General features: G+C 41.8%; 2 protein-coding genes across 2 annotated transcripts in view; both read right to left on the reverse strand.

Annotated features, from left to right (window-relative positions):
- Window positions 1-135: 135 nt before the first annotated feature.
- On the reverse strand, window positions 136-4,783 carry alkbh5 (alkB homolog 5, RNA demethylase). The gene is made up of 4 exons (XM_069689682.1): window positions 3,502-4,783; window positions 3,323-3,403; window positions 3,112-3,234; window positions 136-1,540 (listed from the first exon to the last, which is right to left on the reverse strand). Exons 1-4 carry the CDS (start codon window positions 4,218-4,220, stop codon window positions 1,384-1,386), a joined length of 1,080 nt encoding a protein of 359 aa, XP_069545783.1. The 5' UTR covers window positions 4,221-4,783; the 3' UTR covers window positions 136-1,383.
- Window positions 4,784-8,053: 3,270 nt separating this feature from the next.
- The window catches only part of LOC138615849 (unconventional myosin-XV-like), a 41,473-nt gene continuing 26,369 nt past the window's right edge, over window positions 8,054-23,157 (reverse strand). Inside the window, exons 44-68 of the mRNA XM_069689711.1 lie at window positions 22,972-23,089; window positions 21,731-21,846; window positions 21,497-21,556; window positions 21,227-21,302; window positions 21,001-21,116; window positions 20,771-20,889; window positions 20,244-20,385; window positions 19,166-19,277; window positions 19,006-19,080; window positions 17,147-17,352; window positions 16,934-17,049; window positions 16,200-16,269; window positions 16,030-16,102; window positions 15,535-15,608; window positions 15,326-15,408; window positions 15,080-15,210; window positions 14,886-14,980; window positions 13,539-13,616; window positions 13,334-13,430; window positions 11,277-11,437; window positions 11,056-11,189; window positions 9,478-9,611; window positions 8,677-8,810; window positions 8,423-8,563; window positions 8,054-8,312 (exon numbers count right to left, since the gene is read on the reverse strand). Of these exons, the coding sequence (XP_069545812.1) occupies window positions 8,211-8,312; window positions 8,423-8,563; window positions 8,677-8,810; window positions 9,478-9,611; window positions 11,056-11,189; window positions 11,277-11,437; window positions 13,334-13,430; window positions 13,539-13,616; window positions 14,886-14,980; window positions 15,080-15,210; window positions 15,326-15,408; window positions 15,535-15,608; window positions 16,030-16,102; window positions 16,200-16,269; window positions 16,934-17,049; window positions 17,147-17,352; window positions 19,006-19,080; window positions 19,166-19,277; window positions 20,244-20,385; window positions 20,771-20,889; window positions 21,001-21,116; window positions 21,227-21,302; window positions 21,497-21,556; window positions 21,731-21,846; window positions 22,972-23,089 (2,763 nt within the window). The 3' untranslated portion in view covers window positions 8,054-8,210. The remainder of the gene's footprint in view (window positions 8,313-8,422; window positions 8,564-8,676; window positions 8,811-9,477; window positions 9,612-11,055; window positions 11,190-11,276; window positions 11,438-13,333; window positions 13,431-13,538; window positions 13,617-14,885; window positions 14,981-15,079; window positions 15,211-15,325; window positions 15,409-15,534; window positions 15,609-16,029; window positions 16,103-16,199; window positions 16,270-16,933; window positions 17,050-17,146; window positions 17,353-19,005; window positions 19,081-19,165; window positions 19,278-20,243; window positions 20,386-20,770; window positions 20,890-21,000; window positions 21,117-21,226; window positions 21,303-21,496; window positions 21,557-21,730; window positions 21,847-22,971; window positions 23,090-23,157) is intronic.

Raw genomic sequence — 23,157 nt, forward strand, 5'->3', positions numbered from 1 at the left:
CAACTGCAACTTTAGGTTGGTTGGACTTACTGTAAATACATATCTGACTGACTTCCTAATTTATGTGACGGTATCCATGTTCCTCGCTGTCAGACACACTTTTGTATCAGAGCTGGCTTTAATAAATGAACCGTGTAGAGACAATTTCTGCTTTATTTCGTTCAGTCAGCACCTTTTCAACCAAAACAAATGTGAAAATGAAAACAAACCATGAAACCACCTTTACGTGTCCCATTCACTGTCCAGTATTTACCTAGTGTTGTCGATGTTTAACTTCTGCGAACATGCTCAAGTTCTCGAGTGTAGCGGAGCGCTTCAGAGCGCCACGAACACAACTCGTCCTGTTTTTAGAAAGCAATTCCTCCTCTGAACTGAGGTTATTTTTGTTCATGTGTAACTTCAGACTAACCTAGCAGTCAGCTAATAAGAACCTCTGCCAAATACGGCTGACTGGAAGCAAGCAGCTAATTTATGTTTACACAGCAAACCGCGAAGACGTGGACGTCTGGAAATTTATTTTCTTCTCAGCTGAATGTTCAGACTCAAGAAAAGCAGGACATGACGGAGGTGGTTTTGCTCAAATTAAGATCTGACTGACCCAAACTCCACCCAATTTAAATGAGGAAAAATTAGATTTAACGGATAACAGCAGTAACTTGGCCTTTGTCACTGTACAAGGTAAAGCAAACAGGAGTGTAAAACAGGACCTGAGTTTTTCATCACTCCATAAAGCATCAGTTTAGTCAATATTAGTGATCTCCAACAACTTAAGCCAAACAACTGAGTCGGATCAGTCGGTGCAACTTAAACTGCGATGTGGAGGCCGAAGAGAACAAAGACTGAAGGTGTGACATGGTACAGTAAAGGTATGGATCAGAGATGTCGGTGCGAAAAAAACAAAACGGTTCATTCTCCATAAAAGTCCCCCAATCATAGACTATACAAACGTATTGTACATTATAACAAATTAGATTACAGCTCAGGTTTTCTTTTGTACAAGTCCATACGTACATCTTCCTCTCAGCTCCTAAGGTCTGTACATCTTGGTTACAAAAAATACATGCCATTTATAAGTATCTATGATCACAGGAACAAAGTAAAGTTTAATTTAAGGTAACTGAACAGTTTAAAAAACAGAACTTGACTGTAGTATGCAAGTCGAGGTTGTGTAATGTGTAGCAGAGACGCCAGCTTGATCCGCCATTAACAAATATACACTCAAACTGATCCAGACTCGAATCAAAACGCAGACGAGATGATGACTGTGCTTCCTGGACCAGACTCAAACTGGACCACGAGAAACAAGGACTGACCAAACAATGTTACAATATAGAAAAGAACAGGTGTGTATGTGTGTACGTGTGTGTGAAGGTCGTGCTCTCCTCAGTGGCGTCTCATCTTGACTTTGCGCCCTGAACTCTCCCGGTGTTTGTCGTAGTCTTGGCCCCGCCTCCAGTTCTCGGAGCCGACGCTGTGACGACGTTGGCGGGACAGGGAAGGATGTCTGTTCTCCTCTTTATCCATCTCCAGAACCCTCGGCCTGGAAGAGTCACATTTCAGCCATTAGTCACGAGACGATCGACTGCACATCACTTCATTGGTTCTCAGCTATTTCCTTTGTACTAATGTGTCGTACAGTTCTTCAGGCATCTTCTCAGATCCTCAGCCCTGAACCGTGACCAAATATTACACATTACAAACATGTTAAATCAAAAGGTGGAGCAGTATTGCAGCCCGACAGCAAGAGAGCAGTCCTGTGTCATCTTTGCCGTGGCTTATTGACTTCAATAGAAAATACCTTTCTCCGCTAGAATACATCAAGTTTCCCGAGCCATGAAAAGAACAGAAATATGAAGGTGGGTTATATACTGTTTATAAGACAACTTAAAATCATATAAATTTTACAGCAAATAAAATGGTTTAGTCTCCTGTGGATGACAACATCACCACTCACTCTCAGTCTGGAGAGCAACACAGCTTTTGACGAGTAGAGTTGAAACAAGCGTGGACGTAACTAACTTGTAATTTCTCAATTTTTCACAGGAAAAGTCTGACAGAGTTTCAGCCCTGAGAAATTGTCTTTCACGTCACCTTTACTCGGTTTACAGAAACTTTACTACACCAGACAGCATTGTAAGACAGAAAAAGCAAAATAGTGCAAAGATTTTTTTTTTTTTTTTTAATGGCGCTTCATTTTCTGAGCAGATCTGTGACTGAACTGTATTGTTGTTTTCCAAATGGCGTACTTCTCTTAGTCCACAAACAAATAGTATTCTTGCATGTTCGGACTCTTACACGTCTACTACTTGAATTTTGACAGTCGTGTTGTCTCAGATCACACACTGCTGTCCTCGACTGACAGGAAATAACCGGAGCATGTGAATGTGTCACCAACATATCTGCAGCTTTAATTATTTCACACAGAAATTAAAGTGTTTTCTTATCTTCTGTTTAACACACTCAATAGACACACTGATGTCTTATTTCCGACTTAGTAAAAAAATAAACACTTTAGTGTGGTGTTCTGCAACAGCTTCCTCAGACACTTTCATTTGAAAACGTCGGCGGTTCCTTCATTTACTCCACAGAGCCAAGATGGCGACGGTTCAGGGTGAAAAGTGTCCAGCGGTTCACGCTTATTTTTTTGAACCATTTTGAGTGCCTCGTCCCGTTACTTGTAGTTCACTGCATGTTTCTGTACTTGACAGTGTGAACACACAATATGTGCTCAAAATAGTGAGTGAGAGTACAGCGGTCGGCCATGCTGGACTGTGATCTTTAGCGTATGCAACTGGTAACCGAGACACAAAGTGTTGGGTCTACATGGAACCGACTCCAGTCAGATTCAGGTCGCATTCCCACTGTGTTACTGCAGGTTTCACTGTGTCAATGTGACAGTAACCCAAGAGTCGATCCAAGTAGACTTCTCTCTGAACACGTGATGTCTCGTAATCATTTATGATGAACAGTGTGTTACAGCCCGTGTCCTATTTCTATTCTATTTCCGCCGGTTCCTGTTCAACACATTTTGGATCGGGTTTAAATATCGTGACCGCCCTGTTAGTTTGGACCCATGATAACCTCCAGAGTGCGTGATGTGTGGATGTATACCTGTGCGCCGCATCGGGCTCTGCTTTGCGATAAGAGCGTTTGGATTTCAGAGGAGCAGGTTTCTCTGCAGGAGAGGAGTTTAGAGGGCTGTCGGAGTCCAGTCGAGGAGCGTCAGGTCTGGTCCTGGCAAAGAAGAGGAAGTTGAAACACTGGGATCAGAGGGAGCGTTCACATTAGATAGACCTTTTTCAAATTGAAGCGACCGACTCACTTTCTGAGTATGATCACTGCGCGTCGCTCCTTGATATCTTGGGGCCGGATGCAATGGGTAATGTCATCAGCTGCATAGCCACTGAGGAAGAAAGAAAGCTTTTAGAGACAGCAAACTTCTGGCCTGAGCAGCTCCTCCAAGGTGAGGAAAAGCACGGCAGCACACGCGGCTATAGTCACCTGAGCACCGTGACACTCCCTCTCCTCACAGGCAAGACAAACACCGGCTCCGACACCCGGATCGGTTTGAACTGGAAGCGGCAGCCGAAACAGAGCGCGCTGTCACTGAAGAAGGACACTGAAACGATGGGCCGGGCGAAGATGTGCAGAGGGTCCACGTGGGACACGATGCAGCCACCTGGCTGATAATCATTGATGACTGCACTGTTGACAAACCCCTCCGGGATCACGCCGTTGGACACCAGCCGCTTGATCACCAGCTCGTCCACCCAGCTCGGGATCTCATCCACCTCTCCTTTGGGGTACAGCCGCTCCTGACCCGGCCCACGCTTCTCCAACTGGGCTCCGTACGTGTAGCCCTCCCCGAAGAAGTACTTGTTGCGGAGGGGCGCCCTGTCCACGGTGTGCTCACGGTAAAGTCCTGCCTCTCCTTTGGCCACCACGTCGTCGATCTTCTCCTCGATGAGGACGCACTCCTCCGGCGTGAAGATGTTCTTCTGCAGGATGCTGCTACTCACCCGGCGGGCCTCCTGCTCCCGGAGCTCCGCGTTGTCGTCGCTGTGCTCGTAGTCGTCCTCGTCGGACTCCCGGTACTTTCGCTTTCGGCCTTTCCCGCTGCCGTTGCTCGTCCCGTCCACGAACGCGGTTTTGTGGTCGTCCCTGTGCGGAGTCATGGACTTCAGCTTCTCCCTCAGGTCGGAGTACCCGCCGGCTGCCATGTCAAGACAAAACAATACGACGGGGCGCGCTGCGGCGTGGGCTCCCTCCCTAAGCTGACAGGTAGCGCGGATCAGCGCCGCATCTCCAGCACCGACCGAGCTCTGGTGAATGTGACCGGACCGGACGTCCGACGGGACGGACGGATGTCACTTTTTTTTTTTTGGTTCGGGGGAACCGCTGGATCTCTCAGGCGCACTCGAGCTAACTTTAGCTAGGTTGCTCCGCCGCCCCGTCCCCGCATCGACGCGGCAGCGGCAGCCCGGCGTGACAACTTGGCAACCCTCCGGATAATATCACAAACACTTCCCGGGACAGAGCAGCAACACGCGCCGCGTCGGCGGAGAGGACGACGGGGTGGGGTGGGGGGGGGGGGGGGGGGGGGGGGGGGGGTTGGTTGCTTGGCTACCAGCTAGCTGCTCGCTAGCCAGTTAGCTCTATTAGCCTGGCTTGGTCGGTCCGTCGCCGCCTGGAAATACCGAAAAACCGCGCAGCCACATTTCACACGTCACCAAACCTTCCGCGCTGCGGGAGACGGGGTTGTGTTTTTTTCCACGCTGGTTTTTTTGTTTTAGATCCAAACGTCCAGGGAAAACACGCGTTACGTTGTCAAACAGTCTCGCCCGTTGTTCCCACCGTGTCCACGAAAACCGACGAAAATAAACTCGTGTAACCTGCCTGGGTTGTGCACATGCGCAGTGGTGTTTTCTGTCAGTTCGGGGAGAGACCGTATTTCAGTCCGCTGCTGCTAATTTGGTCCCACTAACCCTTTATTTACCTCCGCGAAGTTCACTCTGTTGGTCTTTATTCAAGTTTTATTGTTTGTGTATATGTTTATCTGTTTGTACTAAGTGATAAAAAAAACAACATATTGAGACATTTTGCACAGCCAGTCATGGAAAGTAAAAAAAAAAAAAGTAGCAAGTATTCAGTTCCTTTACTTAATTAAAAGTATGTAGATACTCTACAGTCCTGTAATCAAAACCACAGGTGAGTAAAAGTATGCTCTGCAAGTTTTATCTGCAAAATGTAGGCTCCTGCTCTCCACAAAAAATACAAATAAAATAAAAAAATTGCGTTCATCAACATAAAGGGTTGCGCTAACTCACGCTGCATCTAGTCAGGTTCCAGCAGAAAACAGCCTGCTTGATTATTTCCACCTGTAACTGTAATGCAGCGAGTCCTCCTCGTCCGCGTCCACCTCCTCTGGACGGCTGGACTCTGTTTCCTGTTTCACTCTCTCTGCTGCGACATGGACTTCAACGCTGCAGGTAGTCCAGCGGGGAAATACGCCGCGTCGAAGTCGGAAGTGACGTCTACAAGTCGCAGGTTCGAATCCCACTCAAAGTAGGACACACCAATACGTGCGTGGGTGCAACTAAAAGTACCTCAACCACTGCAACACAAAAAAACAACAACCCTAAAACAAAACGTTTCCAAAATAAAGACAAGACTATGACTCCCCTTGACTATTTTGGATGACATACTCGGCATGCATCAAGTTACTTCTCACTGTGAGGCAACTGCTCTAACCACTGTACCACTGTGTCAAACACATGTCACAGAATGTCTGAAATATGAAAGAAAAAGTCTCTTTTGGGGGATTTTTCAGTTGTTGATTTTTATTTTTGTTTGAGTTTTGTATTGTTGTTGACCTTTGGTTTGGTATTAGTATGACTGCATCTACAAAATCCGAACCCGTGTGGCTTTCCCTGGCTTAGAGGGTACCCTTATGACTTTTTTTTTTTCATATTTCGGACAACATGCCACATGTATGACTTTGCATTGTCGTCCAAAATATGAAATAAAAATCATATTATAGCATGTCGTCAAAAGGACAAAATAAAGTCACAGCATCACAGGCACAGTAGTGCAGTGGTGCCTCTCAGTCAGAAGGTCAGTGGTTCAATACCTCCTGTAGCCATGTGTGTCAAGTCCAAAAAAGTAATGTTGTCTAAGGTACATAAAAAAAAAAGTCGTACAGTAGCATGAACTTCCAAAATTGTATGAGTCTTTGTTGTACTTTAGACAACATGACTTGACATGCATGGCTCCAGCAGGAATCAAACCAACAACCTTCTGACTGAGAGGCACCAACAGTAACCACTGCACCAGTAACCCTGCACCTTTCTTTTGTCCTTTTGAGGACATGCTATAGTATGACTTTTATTTTTTATATTTTTGACGACATGCCATAGTATGACTTTTTTTTTCCTATTTCGGATGACATGCCATAGTCCAAAGTACGAAACGACTCCACACAAATATGAAATTGTTTGCTGGGAGAGACACTTTTACCAGCTTTCATGAGTTTTTCCTCGTTTCTTGTTGCCAGCAGGGGGCGCTCTGACTATGAGCAAATACTACCATACAGGTGTCTTCAAGGCCAGACTGTTATCAAAGATGTAATGTTTGAGGAAGAGCGGAATATTTACATAAAAGTTACAGTCACTTGTAATTTCATGGCAAGACTCTCAAAATGGCGGCCACGTCACGGGCACACCGATGGACAAAAACAAATTCTTTTGATAACTTTTCATCTCCCATGTGTTAAGATAGAACAGACAAAATTGCAAGTTGGTCCGACAAAATCTGTAGGAGGAGTTCATTAAAATACAACATGTGCGAATAGCCAAAAATGGCGGCAAAATTTAAAATGGCAGACTTCCTGTTTAGTTGAGGTCATGATGCCAAGAGACCTTTTTGTACATCTCGGTGTGATACACATGTCCAATAAATTTGGTATATGCATGTAGGTAAATGTAGCCATCGGGGCATCAGTTTAGGGGGCGCTAGCAAGCCATTTGGCCACGTCCACTCGCGACTCCACTAAAATATGAAAGTTCTGGTTATATTTGACTATATTGCTATTTTGTGGCACTTTATAGGTTAACAGATTAGTTTACTAATAAAAAAAAAAAGTTTTTACATACCATCTTCTCCTGCATCAGGCAACCCAAAGTGCTCCACAGAAATACAAAACAAGTAAGAGCATAAGGAGTAACTAGCGGAAAACCAATAGGAGGATCAAAGTCTACAAAAAAACAATTGAAATCTATAAAAACATTTAAAATTGTGAAGGATCAGCAAATGATGAACACAATTAGTTTAAAGCAACTGTAGCCTTCAAATCTTCTGGATTTAATAGGGCTCAGAAAAATGCTGGAGAGAATTAGTTGATGGCAACTGTAAAGACATAAATCCTCAGCTTAGATTTATTTATTTATTCCTGCAATAACTAATAGTCCCGAGCCAGCCAACCTGGGCGGTCTGCAAAATTCATACTGGATTGGTTAGATCAGATATTTTGAAACAAAGCCACTCAATAATTTATGGACAAGTAAAAAGTTGCACTATTTCATTTTTATAATTCTTAATATTAGATACTTCATTGTATCATTAATATTTTTTATTTAATTAGTGCAGAAGTTCATAATTCTCTTTAAAATCTGGTATTTTATTTTGGTAAAATATTCTTTACAAAAAAATACATTAACATGGGTTTGAATACAATAACTCAAATTTTACATACAACCACAGTAATAAAAAAACAAAATACAAAATGGTTATAAAACATTGTAATGACAAGGCACAGGCCTGTGAAGCTTCCTCTATGTTCATTTACAGCTTCTGTGCACATAAAACATTTTGAATTGGAAATCTATTACAAGTATAGCAGTGAGTGCAATTATCAAAGTGTCACCCTGAAAAAAATAACCAATATTGACAGTCAGTGTTTGGTCAGTTATTGCAGAACAATAATCAATGAAAGGTGAGGCTGACCTCAGGGTACACTTATTTTACATTTTTGTGTGTGTGTGTGTGTGTGTGTGTGTGTGTGTGTGTGTGTGTGTGTGTGTGTGTGTGTGTGTGTGTGTGTGTGTGTGTGTGCAACAAACGACTGAAAGGGAAAAGAGGTAGGCGGTTTATAAAGGTTACTTCTACATATGTGTGAGCATAGAGAACAGTTTGTGCGTACAGCTAAGCATGTGCTACAACATGGTGATTTCGCTGGGTGGCAGTGTGAGCCTCTTATCCCGCACAGACATCATGTTTTCCACCTGCATGGCGATGACTCGACACAGCTCCAGGCCCTGTGGACAGAGAAAGGCAGCGTCAGCACCGAGACAGAAACACACCAAACGATGGTCACATGCGGGGTGTCCTTGTCCTTGTCTGTGTTTCAGTGTTGTTTGCGTTATACCTGCTCCAGCTGCAGCTGAATGACCCGCTGTGTGTTCACATCCCCCAAAGTGAAGTCTACATACGGGTAACTGGTTCCAGCAGTGGGCCTCTGGGTGCGGCTGGACTGCACCTCCACCAGGGGGACCACTACCATCAGCTCCTGCACCACGGAGACCAAACATTACAACACACAACTGCAACGGCAACAGAGCCACCGGGCTTCCTGTCAGGATGAGCTGAGTCATGTGTGTGTGTGTGTGTGTGGTTCCTTACGTGCGTATTTTTGTGCAGGAAGTGGAGACCATGTTGATTGACAGCAACAATGCAGGGGGCATAGAAGGTGGTGGAGCTGCTGCTGTGGACGTAGAAGAACGAGGATCCGAACATGGGGAACGCACTCACCAGCCCTGCAGGCACAAAGACAGACATTAACAAGAGACACCACAGATTGTCACATTTTTTATTATATTATATCTACACATAAAATACTCCTCGTATTCTTACACAGTTCAGTTTACTTGTCATGGAGAGTCCTACTAATAGTCACACTAAAAATATACTTTACTAGCAACAACCAAGTACTATCTGATACAACAGCTACGCCATTAATTCTACTTTTGAAAAAAAAAAAAAAAACCTTTCCCCATGTGCAGGGTGGACAAAATACTGGGGATGCTTTTTCAATTTAATGCAGTTCAATGATCTCAATAATAAACATGAAGTCATTCCATCACCAAAAATCTGAAAACGTAAAAGCTTCATAACAGTAGAATTTATGGTGGCGGTGTTGTCATGTTTTGGTATCTCAGGATTTTTACACATATTAATGTGTTAAAGGGCCTTGATCTGTCAGTTTATTTGCTCGATAAGCCAAAACTATACTTTTAATGTCAGGTTCATTTATCAACATTTAATTGATTATTTTGCAGTTTTTCTTTTATGAAAACTTACCATAACTCAAAATTATGTCGTATAGTTATTACACACGTACAGAAAATCTAATAATATCCTAAAATATAAACCTTAAAATCTTCCACCTGCGCTGCCTCCCATTAATGTGAACAGTGAGTTTACCCAGAAACTGTGCTCTGGCCTGGTGCGGGTTCAAAGACTGCACTTGCTGCATGTGCTGCGTCACCATGACAACCCACTGCTGGGGTGGCTGCTTTTTGAAGAGAGGCGTGGCGATGTACTCGGATAATTCGTGTCTGGAGGAGAGAGGAACAGAAACACAATCACAGATAAACAGGAGTTTGCTTCGCTCGCTGATTTCCAGCATTTCCTCGGGATGATTTGACACAACTCGGTGAGCTGTTCTGCTCGGCTTTTGGCTCCGTGTGTGAGGAGGAAAGACACGGCGATAACGGCAGTAAGAGCGTGGAATCATATAAAGAGTTTTTATAGCTGTCAAAGAAAAAAAAAAAACAGTCACACTCCTTAAACACAACAACTGGTGACTGTCCTGCTGTCTGGGCCTCGATTTACCAAACTGCTGCAAATATAAGATCCTGTACTTTTATTCACAAACCAAAAAATAAAATGGATTATTTGACCCATTCATTTACTTTATTACATTACATACATTATATCACTGTCTACTTTTAATTTATTTTTTGCATTTATCATGGTTCCAAACTAAGTTTACATTAACATTATGTAAACAATTAAAGATGGTACTGATTTTATCTTTATTTTTTATCTTTTAATGTGACACTAAATTCTCCTAGTAATCTACCTGTAGCAGAATTTCTGCTATTTTGCTCCATCAAAAATGTTTGTGTTGTTTTTTTTAATCTCCATTTTAGCCAATTTCCTGTAATCATCTCCCTCTTTTTTTAATTTTTTTTTATTTATAGATTTATACATTATAAATACACTTAACTGGTGCTAATTTCACATGTGAATTGACACTGGAAATGTACAGTTAAACAAATGAAATGAAATGATACATACAGACAAACATACCAAATATTAGGATTAAAAAAACAAAGAATTAACAACAGCTCAGATGGAGGGTAAATCCTCATTAAAGTTACAGACACTCTCACACTTTGCTGTAAGTGGGAGGAAGTACTTTGATAAATGTGTCTTATATTGCACACTCAGTGAAAAACTTATTGTTGTTGTTTCTACTTGGTAAAAAAAAAAAGATTAACTAAACATCTGAGCTGCTTACTGTACATTGAAACTGTCAAGGGAGCGGTTAAACATGGTGGGTCAATGTTTGTGTACTTGGTTGATATGCCTGATTTCCATGTGTTTCTCTATTTTATACAGATTACAGCATGTATCAAAAGGAAAATATGTTTTTGATGCATCAATGTAAATGCTCACTTCTTTTAACTGTTTTCTCTCTGTTGTTTATTTTTTTTTAACTATTATTGTTTAATTTTGTAATAATTATTTCTATAAAATGTTATTGTATTTATTATCCAAGTCTTTTTTTTATTTCTAACCAAATTGTTTTTTGCCTTTTATCTTTTATGGTTTTTACGTTTTATTTAAAGCACTTGTTTCCTTGTGGTTGAAATGTACTACAGTATACCAATAAACGTGCCTTTAATTAGTATTTGCTTAACCTAATAACGGCATATATGCGATGACTGGAGGGGGTTGATCAGAACTAAACCTTCATGGCCACAGTTTTCTCACATGCTGGGGATGAAGATGATGTCCTTGGCTCTGTGCTGCAGCGCTGCCAGTTTGGAGATCTGGTGGAACTGCTGATCGCTCACTTTTCCGTGCGGGAGAACATTCAGCAGACCTTTACGGTAGTCCGGAAGGATCTAAATATTCACACAGACAGAGTTACACTCACATGTAAACAACAGATCCCACTGTATGAGCAGCACGTGAAGCTTCGCCTGACGTACCTGGTTGTAGTGCGTGGCCACACACAGCTCGTTGTCGAACTTGAGCGGCTGCGTCCAGACGACTCGTCTGAACCAGAAGCTGTAGTTGGTGTCGACTAACTCGGCCTCCGTGGCCACGTCCAGGATGTACTCGTGTTTGTTCAGAGGACGCACATTCTGACCTGGACGCAGCCGAACCACATTTAGACAGGAAAACGGGTTAAAACTACCAGAACACATGATCTGAAATGTCATGTTAACACTTGAGTGTGTGACCAGCTGTTATCATGTTTAACCCCTTGATGTTCATCCTTTTTTTTGGTTTGCTAAAAAAGACTAAAAGCTTTGAAGTTTGTTGAGACTCACTGCGAAAATATGTGATTCAACAAGTGTGTGCCCCTGTGGATGACAGAAAAGGTCAGAAATAACCATTTTGTAGTGAACTCACTGTTATTACAAGGTAGTTGCTGGAGTTTTAGTAACTTTAAACGGTTTACACTTCTTGAATCATGAGGCTTTGTGATGTCAAAAGATTTACTATCAGGGCCTTTGAAAATACAGCAACATAATTTTCTCTCAGGTAGAATTAGGGCTAGTCAGTGGCTGACTGAAGTATATGCCAAAGGAGTTAAAAAAAAAAAAAAAAAAAAAAAAATCACAGGATGCAAAGTGTACAAAATATACTGTATGTGCCAGGTGAGTGCTTCAAGGGGCTAAATCAATGTTGGAGCTTTAGATGCTGAAATCTGAAAATGTTTGGGGTAAATTAGAAATTGTTTAATTTCTGGTTTTGTAAAAGTAAACTTAGTAATAAGCTTATGTTATCATTATTCATATATATTTTATTTTTCATTATTCATAATCATTTCCTGTAATTTATCTGTTAGTGATCATTTTCTCTCAGGAACTCAGGCGACTTTCTGTCTGTGTTAGTGAGTATTTTTAAAACCATGAAGATGTGATTCAGTCCTGACTAGTCAGCATGTGTCTGTGTGTGTAACATGAGGAGGTCAAAGGTCAGAAGCCCCGGTCGTACATTTGAAACAATGCTCATCTCTGCTTATATGTACATGGTGAGGAGAAAATGATGAGCCCATGCAAGTATGTATAATGGATTAATGGACTGAGAGGTTTTTGGTGACTGAACCCTATAAAAATGTGTTTTATTACTGCTTAAAGCTTTGAGTTAGTTTGTAGAAACCTACATATTATGTTGAAAAGGAAAACCTCCCTATATTAGGCTGATCAAGAGAATATTAAGGCAATTTTGGACAACCACAGCAGGTGTCTTGTGTTATTCTTTGACTCTTGAGTGTGGAGTCAGAGCCTGGTTCTGTCGCTGGTTTTTCTTCCTGTTAAAGGGATGTTTTCCTGCCCACCCATGTAGGAATTGTTGAATTGTTGGGTCCCTCTATAATGTTGTGAGCATTCTGTTATAAGGACTTTGCAATGTTAAGTGCCCTGAAATAACTTGTGTTGTGATTTGACACTATTTTAGTACAATTAAATTAAATTGTTAATTAAGTTTTTTTTTTTTTTTTCATTTACTTATTTAGAATTATTGAATTCCCAGTTGAGGTTACTGTTTCAGGGCACCAATGTCTGTGGACATTTAACTGTCCTACTCCTACCTTCATTACATATAGGGTTACAGCATATATATATATATATATATATACACACACATTTATCAGGGTTTTCCCCATGTGTCTGGAGGGTTCAGGTGCTGTGGTGGCAGTGGGAGGTGGTGGCCACGTATTTGACTAATTTGACCCAAATTTTTGCTTCCTAAAAATACAGGATCAGTCAGGCTCGAGTATATGTATTGAAAATGAAAAGTTGACATCGAGCCACCTCTTGTTGTTTTGCCATGACAGCTTCATCAGGACTCATGAATGACATGAATGACTTTCTCCGACAGCTAGAAACCAGAGAACAGGCTGATATGTGATCTGTGAGTGGATTTGCTTCACTGCCGGTGACGAGGAGGCTGACTTCGTGCACCAAAGTTGAATGTTTAGATGTGTGTGTCTGTGTGTATGTGTGTCACACAGACAGTAAGACTTCTTTGAGCACACCTCTATTGGTCACCAGAAACACGGCGTACTCTTCCATGGCCTCCAGTCTGTGTAAACCCATCTCATAACAGAGCTCCTCAATCACCTCCAGGGCCACCTGAACAACATAACAGTATCAACACAGACACATGAGTGCATCTCATCCTCCTCATCCTCACACACACCAGTGGTGCTGAAGAACCAGCAGGACGGGCCGAACACTTACAGAGCATGTTTTGATTTTCACGTGACGTTCGATGCCTCCAGGAAAGAGGCAGAGCTGACGTTTTGAACTTCGTCCCGCCTGTGGAAACACAAACACACCCTCATATGGTACTTAGTGTACAACATAGACTGGATATGACAGATGGCAACGGAGTTTTTCAGGACTTTTAAACACACCTAAACCTGCACTCATAATGGGGTAAAACTCTGCTTATATGTACTGTGTAACTTTGAGATACTTGCCCTTTACGTTACAATTCAAATATGATTATTAAACCACGTGTATAAATACATAAAGAATGGTGATATTCAATAGCTGTTATTGTTAACAAATCCTATGAAAAGACTTCAAATCAACAATGTATTTGCTTCTTCTCTGGCATACAGCCCCAAGCCCACTGGTTCCTAAATAAATCTTTAAAAATGGCTTGTGAGTCTAAAACAGCTGGACACTGGACTTTCTGCCAAATACTGCTGTAACAGGAATAAAATGTGCACACACGGTTTTGTGACCACTGGTACGTGCGCCTTTACAATTTCAGCATGGACCTGAAACTTGAGCAGAGAGGGAACATTAAAGTTTTGTGTCCAACTCGGGGGATTAGCAACAGAAAGCTTTGACATCAGACATCCTTTGGCTTCAGAGAGGCAGGGAAGCAATGAACCGGGCGATGTGTTTTGAGTGGCATTTCAAGACGGGCAGAACGTCATTGTCCCAGACTGAAGAAGTACAACCAGGTGGGTTTGCTTTGATATTCGTGGGGTTGTGCACCATGAATTCGTCTCCCAGGTTCAGACTGCCCACGCTTAGTTCTGCTGTGACGTTCTGAGGGAAAAGATTCAGTGCAAATGACCTGAACTGTGGGCCTACGGCACTTTGATTCTCCAACATGACAACACTCCTGCTTGTTTTCTGCCCGCAACAACGCAATCACTTCTCCACACTCCTCCTACTCGCTGGATTTGGCTTTCTGCACATCATTTTGTTTCCAAAGTGAAGTCTAAACTTCAGGGTTGCAATTTTAAACCTGTGGAGGAGATCCAGCATGAATCTCAGATGGTGCTTGACAGGCTTATGGAACGGGAATTCCAGGGAGTGTTCAGAGCGTGGCAGGGGTATCGCTGCACAAGTCGACAACTTTAAAGAAGTCGGCGGCCAGATTTAGATTGGGTTCTGTTTTTGGTTTTACATGCACAGAGTGGGAACTTTTTAATCGCATTTCACACTTTCACTTTTTATCATTTTAATGTGTAATGGAGTATCGTCACACTGCGGGTATTAATAGTGTTATTTAAAGGATTTAAATATTTCTTGCACCACTGCAGATAAACAGAAGTAGACACTGACCATCATGGCCTTCAGCTCCATGCTGTTGGGTGGGACAATCCGACCGCCGTACTGGAACGTCTTCTTCAGATTCTGCTCGCATGCTTTCGCTATGCCTAACACATTTAAAGGACACATTACACGCTGGTGGCTTTGGTGACGTATACAGCAGATTTAAACTGGGTGTCGGTGCGTGTGTTTGTGTATGTTTTCACCCTGATACTGTGCCCCAGCGCTGCGAGAGGCCTGCTGCAGATATTTCAGCAGGAAGGGCTTCAGGACTTCAGAGCAGCGGTGGAAAGCAGTCAGGATGTACAGCAGCCTCCAGCCTCGTTGGCAACTATCGCTGCAGAGCACAGGGGTGCACAGACACGCTCGGGATCACAGGCTCGGTGACGTGTTTAGTTTAGTGTGTTTAGTTTGTGGTTTGCACGGCGGTGATGTGCGGCAGGCAGACTTACGGTTTGGAGCTGGTGTTAGTGGTAAGCTGTTTGAGGAGCTGGCAGTAAGCTTCATCTCTCATCAAGGTGAACTCTCCAATGAGCTGAGGAGAGGACACACACACACAGACACACATATATGTATCATGTATATGTATATGTATATAGATCAGCAAATTTTCACAGAGAAAATAGTAACCAGGAGATAATTACTGCACGTGCATGCTTACCTTGAGGAAAGTGCTGACCACTTCCTGTTCTGTCAGTCCCCTTGGCGCAGAGTCACCCATGAAACGCATGATGGCTACACAAAAAAACAAGAGCAGGACACACGCACCCACACATGCACATGACAACAACTTTTTAAGTCTTGAAAAGCAGTTTTTGCAGAGAAATCCAACACTTTAGTACTTAAAATCTGATACAAGCTAAGTCTTTGTCAGTTTTATTTATATCGCAAATCACAGATTTGCCTTAAAGGGTTTTACAGTCTGTACAGTAAACAATATCTTCAGCCCTTAGACCCTTCATGTGGATAATTTGTTTATTTGAGAGGAAAAGAACATGGAAGAAACCTCAGAAAGTGCAACTGAGCAGGGATCCCTCTTCCAGGACAGACAGACATGCAACAGATGCCACAAGAAACAAGACCGTCTCATTTAAGCAGAGGACGAATCGGACCCCAGGTGTAATTAGAGGAGAGATGAGAGCAGGTGAGAACTTACACAGGAATAGATCGGCTGCTACTCTGTTCATGGCTGGGTCCATGAACTCTATCAGAGACACAGTCAGGGGAGCCTGCATAGGAGAAAAATCAAATAAGAAAAGGTGTACTATGAACAAGACGATACACCCACAGTCGTTAGGAGGGAAGATGAGAGCAAGATGAAGGCACCTTGGAAAACTTGATCATTTCAGTGGGTTCCCTGGAGTCTCTGTTCTTGATTTTGCTCTTCAGGGAATCTCTGAGAACAGAATAAGACACAATGTGCTGTCTTTAAACAAAAATTCAGATCATTTACTCGAGTAGAAAAAAAAACCATATAATTATAAGCAAAAGCATTTGAAATGTAATTCAATAGAAGAAAAAAAGTATTGTAAACAAAATGTATTTTAATGCACTGATTATGAGCATTGACACCTGTCAGTGTTACATATTACATTATTTGAACATTATTATTGATGCATTGACATGGAGTTAATACTGTAAATGTCCCATATTGTATAAATTCACATTTACATTTCAATTTTTGGTAATAAAGCAGGTCTAGGTGCTGTATAAATACTGTGAAAATGTCCATCTGTCAATTTGAGTAACCTCAGACAAACATGTTAAACTTTTGGATCCATGTCTGATGATTATCTCCCAGGAAAGTCTGAGTGCCAAGCAAATTACGGGAGTTTACTGGGAGAAACCACAAAACAGGAGGGTGTCGGAGATGGTCTTAAATTAAGGGAGAAAGGCAGGAGAGAGTGGAGTGTTGGCAGGGATGATTGTAACGACTGATACAATGGAAATAAGTAAAGCAGTATCTTTAGTCTGTACTTGAATACAGAATTCGTGCATGTGTACTTTATCACTTTCTACCCTTGGATTTCAACACCTGTGTGTTTGCGTCTCGGTCTCACCCCTTCCTGCTGGGGACTGGTCTGAAGTACTTCTTGGCAAACTCCAACATGTCATATTTACTGTCCTGCAGGGCTCTCTCATCCAGATCTCCATCAAAGCCATCAAGGGAAACTTTCTGAAAGGCATAGAGTGACAGTGAAAATCAATCTGAGTTCAGTTTGACAGAAAAAAAAAACCAATCTGTATGTGTGTGTGTGTTTGTGCCTGTGAACCTCAATCGTTTGATCTATCTCATGCGCAGCCATGGTGGACGCCACGGCAACAGCAACAGCTGATGACACTGCAAACTGCCCCGCTCCACCGCGAGGCTCGGCCTTGCGGTCAAGTGGCAGTGACAGGAAGTCGGGAGGAGCAACAGGATGGACGCACTCGGCGGGGAACGAAGCGGAGCGGCCGAACACAGCGCCGAACTTCCAGCCTGGTGCACAAACACAGAGCAGAGGGATTATGAAATGCAGCTGCACAAAAGGCACGCACCTGCTCCGTGTCCCGTAACAAGCCATCCCTCTGCTGCAAGTCCTGATCTCTATCTGCCTTTCCTCTAATAGCAGTCAGCTTTTCATTTAAACATGCCAGATCCTTATCTGCAGGCTTTTCTCGATCATTTACGAGACCTGACTCTCCTCCACTGTTACACTGATAACCTGCCACATGAAGCAGCCTTCAGTGGTCGATACTGCGCTCGAGGGGGTGTTTGTCACTTGTGACAACATTGTACTGATTTACATCAATTGGCTGGAGGTTATCCCAAATATCGTCACTATATGCTAAACTCAACCTTTGTCCCAACCTTTACATGAAGGAACATCCATCGTGAAAGCTTACAAAGTCTTAAACCAATAAAATTAACATTGTTATAATCAATATTTTTGTATTTACAATGGATTAAATGACTGTACGATGTGACGATGATATTCTTTGTATTGACGAAACCACAGAGAATTACAACTCTGCCGTTCCCAGTACGTCGATGGAGTGTTTTAGCATCTTTTAGCTCATTGTTTTGGTTTCACAACTCGGTGCTTCAGTGTTTTGTTTCAGTCTCACTGCTCTCATCGACTTCATTTCAAGCAGCGGCATGCAGCTCTTTCTGCTGCAGCACCTGTCCAGCACCGAAGAGAACATAAAGAGCTGGATAGCTACCTGGGAGGCTGATAAAAAATAAAACAGAGAACCACGGTTCTGGATGTGCAACGAGGCAAATGTTTGCTTACAAGCTATATTAAATCAAATTATTTTTAGACTTCAAATTTATTTAAAAGATAACTGACTCAAACAATTAAAACTTATAAGGTGATAACATGTTGGTTTTGTGTTTATAGCTTATTCTGCTGTAACCAAACAGCCTAAAGCTGTTAATTTGTGGGGAGCACACGCGTACATGCAATTTACATGCAAAACTGTTTATGTTTCATGCCGAATGGTTGATAGAAAATGTGTCAGGCAGCTCATATCTTCTACTCACATTAAAGTTTCATGTATGAAGAAGTGTTTTCTTTTTATGTTGCCAGTCAAAGAGGGTACTAGACCTCAGAGGTTTGAATGGTGCAGGATGTAAATAAAAAAACATGGAGTGCTCTGTGTCGTTCATTTATGGACTGTTTTCTTTTTTTAAGTCCAGATTTCAGGATTCAAAGAAAAACAAATACAACACAATAAATTACAAATATGTGTGCTGGTGCACTTTCGCTGCCGTCAGTCTGATCCAGTACCTGTTGGACGTGACATCTGTGATCCTATTTCATCTTTTATGTCCTCCAGTAACAACATAAATCAATATTTTTCAAATTGCATTGCCATCTCCCATCGGGAAAATCATTTTCTGATACAATATTGCATTTAAAGAATGCCGCTGGCACTGTCAACATCACTGCAGCAATTTTTCTTTAAAAATGGCCTATAAATACCATCGTGTCTCCAGGGTACACAGGCCAGGTTCGTGAATCTTTTAAAGCTACCAGTCTGAATTGTCACATTGTTTATATTTGGGCTTCTGCCACAATGCATACATCTGGGTACCACATGCAAAAACATGAAGTTTATTGATGTGACTGATTTGATGAATCCTCACCGAAGTCTTGAGTGTCTCTCTTCAGCTCCTCCAGGAACACCACCTTCTTCCTCACTACGCAGCCATAGCTGTAACCTGGAGGAGACACACAGGGGCAATATACAGTATATGAAAATGTTCACATCGCAGATTTACCCCGAATGTAACATCAGCGTCGTACCTTTCTCCAGCCCGTCCATCACCTGCAGCCTGATGATGTCACCTTTATGGAAACTGAGCATCGAGCGATTGTCTGTCACAAAGTTGCGCTCTGCAATCACGTAGTCTGAGTCCTAAGAGAAAAAAAAAGGAATAATACACGTGAAGAAACTAAATTATCGCTGTACCAGTTAAAAGAAATTACAAATTAGAGTTCATATGTGTGTTTGATGATGTTTTCTTTTTTAAAATAGAAGGTTTAAAAAAATCTGAAGAATTGTGTGTGTGTGTGTGTGTGTGTGTGTGTGTGTGTGTGTGTGTGTGTGTGTGTGTGTGTGTGTGTGTGTGTGTGTGTGTGTGTGTGTGAATCTTTGAGAGCAGCAGTTTTCCTTTTAGATCATCGGAGTGAGGACCTTCAAAGGGCTGTTTGAGTTTGAGGGTAAAGATTTGGTTTGAGGGTTAAGGTTAAAATTCGGTTCATGTCAGGGTTAGGGTTGGGATTCATGATTTGTTGTGAGTGTTAAGGTTTGAGTAAGGGTCTAGGGAATGCATTATGTCACTGTAAACTGTATATTTTGTGCAGCTAAAAAGTACATGAAATGACAGCAACGTAAAGCGTACTGCTCTTAAGATTCCCTAATTACTGGCATAGGCCTACATCTTATCTACAAAGATTTGTGGTGTTGTCTCTCTCCTGCTGATGCTCAGGTGCTGTTAGTGTGTCCTTCATCGCTGACTTTGAGCTGCCAGTCAAGATGAGAGGTCAAGGCAGTGGGAGAGTGACGAGGGAAAATGTGAAAAAAAAGGACTAAAAAAGAGTATTATTTGAATTTTAATGATATTTTTGATTTGCAATTTAATGTTAAATAAGATATATAACATTTTAATGTAATGTAAATTCACATAACCTAAACATACATTTTTGATCTGCGGTCCTCCATTCAGATGCACTTTTTGTCCCTTTATAGGAAAGAATTTGGGCTGCTCTGCATCATGTCAATGGATTTTCTCACAAATATAGCTGTACATACACATTTGTGTGTGTGTGTGTGTGTGTGTGTGTGTGTGTGTGTGTGTGTGTGTGTGTGTGTGTACTGTGCCTTTTTGATCTCATTGATGAAGCTGTCGATGAGATGTTTGACTTGTGGTGCCTTGGCTGAGAACAGGATCAGCTTCTCATTGGTCAGATTGAACTCCAGCATGTTGTCTGATGGGATGGTCACAAACAGGATGTCTGCATAACTGAGAAAACACAAAGCACTTTAGAAGTTACATACACTTACTTATGCAAACATGAAGCAGCAACCATAATGACCATTAACTTGACCAAATATATTGGTATTAGTTGATATGTCGCCCAATAAAAAAACAAGATATTGCAAAATACAAAAGCCACTATTTTAGTAGAACTTTCAAAAACACAGTGAGGCTATATTCATAAATCAATGTTCATCTGAATGATTTAAAGAAAGTCAAGATAAATTGAAGTATTTGTCTGTGACTGATAACTCACCTGACACCAGCTCTAAATTGTAAAATACAATTTTCTTTAATTCTTTATCAAATAGATAATAGAAATGCTGATAAGAATTTGCAAACAAAAAAAACAGAAAAAAACATCACATACGTGTAAGGTTGCAGGACTCTGAAGTAATCTGGAACTGCAGTGCTGCTCTTCACTGTCTTCAGCAATTTGATACCACTGTGCGACACTGACAGCACCTGCACACCTGTTCCTACACTACCCTGCACACACACACACACACAGGAACACATACAACCAACGAGAGGTTTGATAAAAATGACAATAACACACTCAGTGAGGATTTTCCTCAAAGGACACATCATCACCCTCACCGAGGCGGGGAAGAGTCGGGAGAAGTATATCTCCCAGGTTTCCCTGGCTGCTGTCACTATTGTTTTCTTCACGTGCTCTTCCACTGGATCCATATTCTGTTCAACACCGTGTTTAGCTGCAATTTACACAAACAGACACACAGACTCGTGAATGTCAAAGAGATGTGTTTGGATTAGAGAGCATCCCATCTTAAAAAAATATCTCCAGGAAGAACAGACAGACTACCAAAAAGAGCTTTCATTTTCTGCCTTTCATCGCGGGTGATGCGAACACACGCCTCCGACAGGGTGTCATTCATGATCTGGAGGATGGCAGGAGAGGAAGAGGAAGAGGACGAAAACGAGGATGAGGACGAGGAAGAGGAGAGGGGAGGGGAGGAGGAGGAGAAATTGTTAGAAATACTTTAGTTGGATCTTTTTTTTAAAAATTTTTCTGTAATCAGCTAAACACAAATTGGATGTAAAAAAAAAAAAAGCTAAATTAATGAAAAGTTACCTGTTTGAAAATTAGATCCAGCACCAGAGGATTGTTGAAGCTGTCTTTGGGATAGAAAACCTGCAAAAGAAAAACAATACAGTGGAAACCAAACATTTTGACAGTGGATCATTAGGTCTTTTTTCATGTTTTTTTCTACTAAATTGATAGTGATTGCAGAGATACAGGTCAGTAAATAACCCTTAGGCTACCAGGGCACCTCATGAGATTTGTTTTGTTTGTGTATGTGCACACCTCCTTCCTGAGATACAGCCTCCAGGGAACGTTGGTGTAGGTGTAGTGCTCTTCATTGGTGCGCTGATGAAGCTGCGTCTGGATGGTCTCTGTCTCGACTGGAAGCTCTCGGGAAACTGTATCGAACGGGTCACATTTCATTTTTGTGTTACCGTCAGTCAAACTCTGAAACAAGACTAGAAGTCCACAGCTCGCTGACATGCTCAAAAATGTAACATTATACTTTAAAATAGTTAAATGATGAATATAAATGTACTTTTGTGTCTTTTTTTTACGCAAGCATAAAAAACAGTTTTGAGAGCAAATTTCCTTTCTCTCTTTGTTGCTCAACACACACTCGTCTCCTGTCCCTGGGGGGAGCGAGGTGTGTGTCTACAGCCCTGCTGTGGCTCCAAGTACAAACCCACAAGTACAAACCAGACTGTATGATAGAAACTCATGTCTCCTCCATGAGTGAAGGTCTCGCCCATTACATCCGACTCAACTCACAAACAAAAGTTTTTCTCGCAGCCACAATTTTTGTGACACAAGCAAAGTCTGTGACCAAAAGGAGAGTTTGTTTACAATCCAAATCATTTTGTTCTCAGAGATTTGCTCCTAAAACAGTTTTTATGCTTGTAAAATAAAGACACAAAAGTACCTTCATAAGTAACACCTAATTTTTTACATCATTGTTGTGTGATGTGTATATTTAATAACTGTTGTTTGTAATAAAGTTAAATTAAAAGACCTAAATGTTTGGGCCAGTTGTAGTGTGATTGAGCAGGGCTACTTCATTCCACCAGGTGGAGCCTCGCAGTGGTACAAGAATTTAGAATACTGTATTCCAGTTGGTGCTTGGCCTTAACTGCACTAAATGGATTTTTGTTGTTGTTGTTGTTTTTTAAAGACTATTAATTAAACAAGTTGTCTTAGAGGATCAATGAATATATAAACACCTAAAATCAACATTAGCTGGTTCATTGCAGGTTCTTCACTGGATTGTTTTTTACACTTTTGGTGCAGTGGGCTTAAAGAAAAAGAATAAATGATGAAGAAAATAAAAAAAATTAAAAAATATTTGCAGGCTTTTTGTCAGATTGGAAACGCATCTATCATAATGCTAGGATTGTGGTGCATATGACCTGTTCTAGTGAGAAACAGTGGATCCAAACAAACCAGAAAACTCACGTAACAATGTAACGTAATTCAGCCTCGTCTGTATGTGGAAGAGTATATACTGTGGGTATGGATGTGAGTACCTGGAGGAGGAATGGGGAGGTGCCGAGCAGGTGCCCTCGTCTTTGTGCTCTTGGTGGGTTTAAACCCCGCTCCTTTCATTGCAGAAGCAGACGGTGACGGGGCGACAGAATGTTTGGGCTGGAGGGACACAAAACCATTTCCTTATATGATTTGTTACAATGTCTAATCGCTGCATGGGCTGCTCA

Source organism: Brachyistius frenatus, unplaced genomic scaffold (genome assembly GCF_029030835.1).
Source record: "Brachyistius frenatus isolate BFR_SWC_R1_liver_20210118 unplaced genomic scaffold, ASM2903083v1 Contig_7, whole genome shotgun sequence".
Taxonomy (NCBI): domain Eukaryota; kingdom Metazoa; phylum Chordata; class Actinopteri; family Embiotocidae; genus Brachyistius; species Brachyistius frenatus.

Coding starts and splice junctions, on each gene's coding strand:
- alkbh5 (XM_069689682.1), bottom strand. CDS start 4,220: ATGGCAGCCGGCGGGTACTCCGACCTGAGGGAGAAGCTGAAGTCCATG. Junction 3,404..3,501: donor GGGAGTGTCACGGTGCTCAG/GTGACTATAGCC, acceptor TTTCTTCCTCAG/TGGCTATGCAGCTGATGACA. Junction 3,235..3,322: donor GCAGTGATCATACTCAGAAA/GTGAGTCGGTCG, acceptor CTTCTTTGCCAG/GACCAGACCTGACGCTCCTC.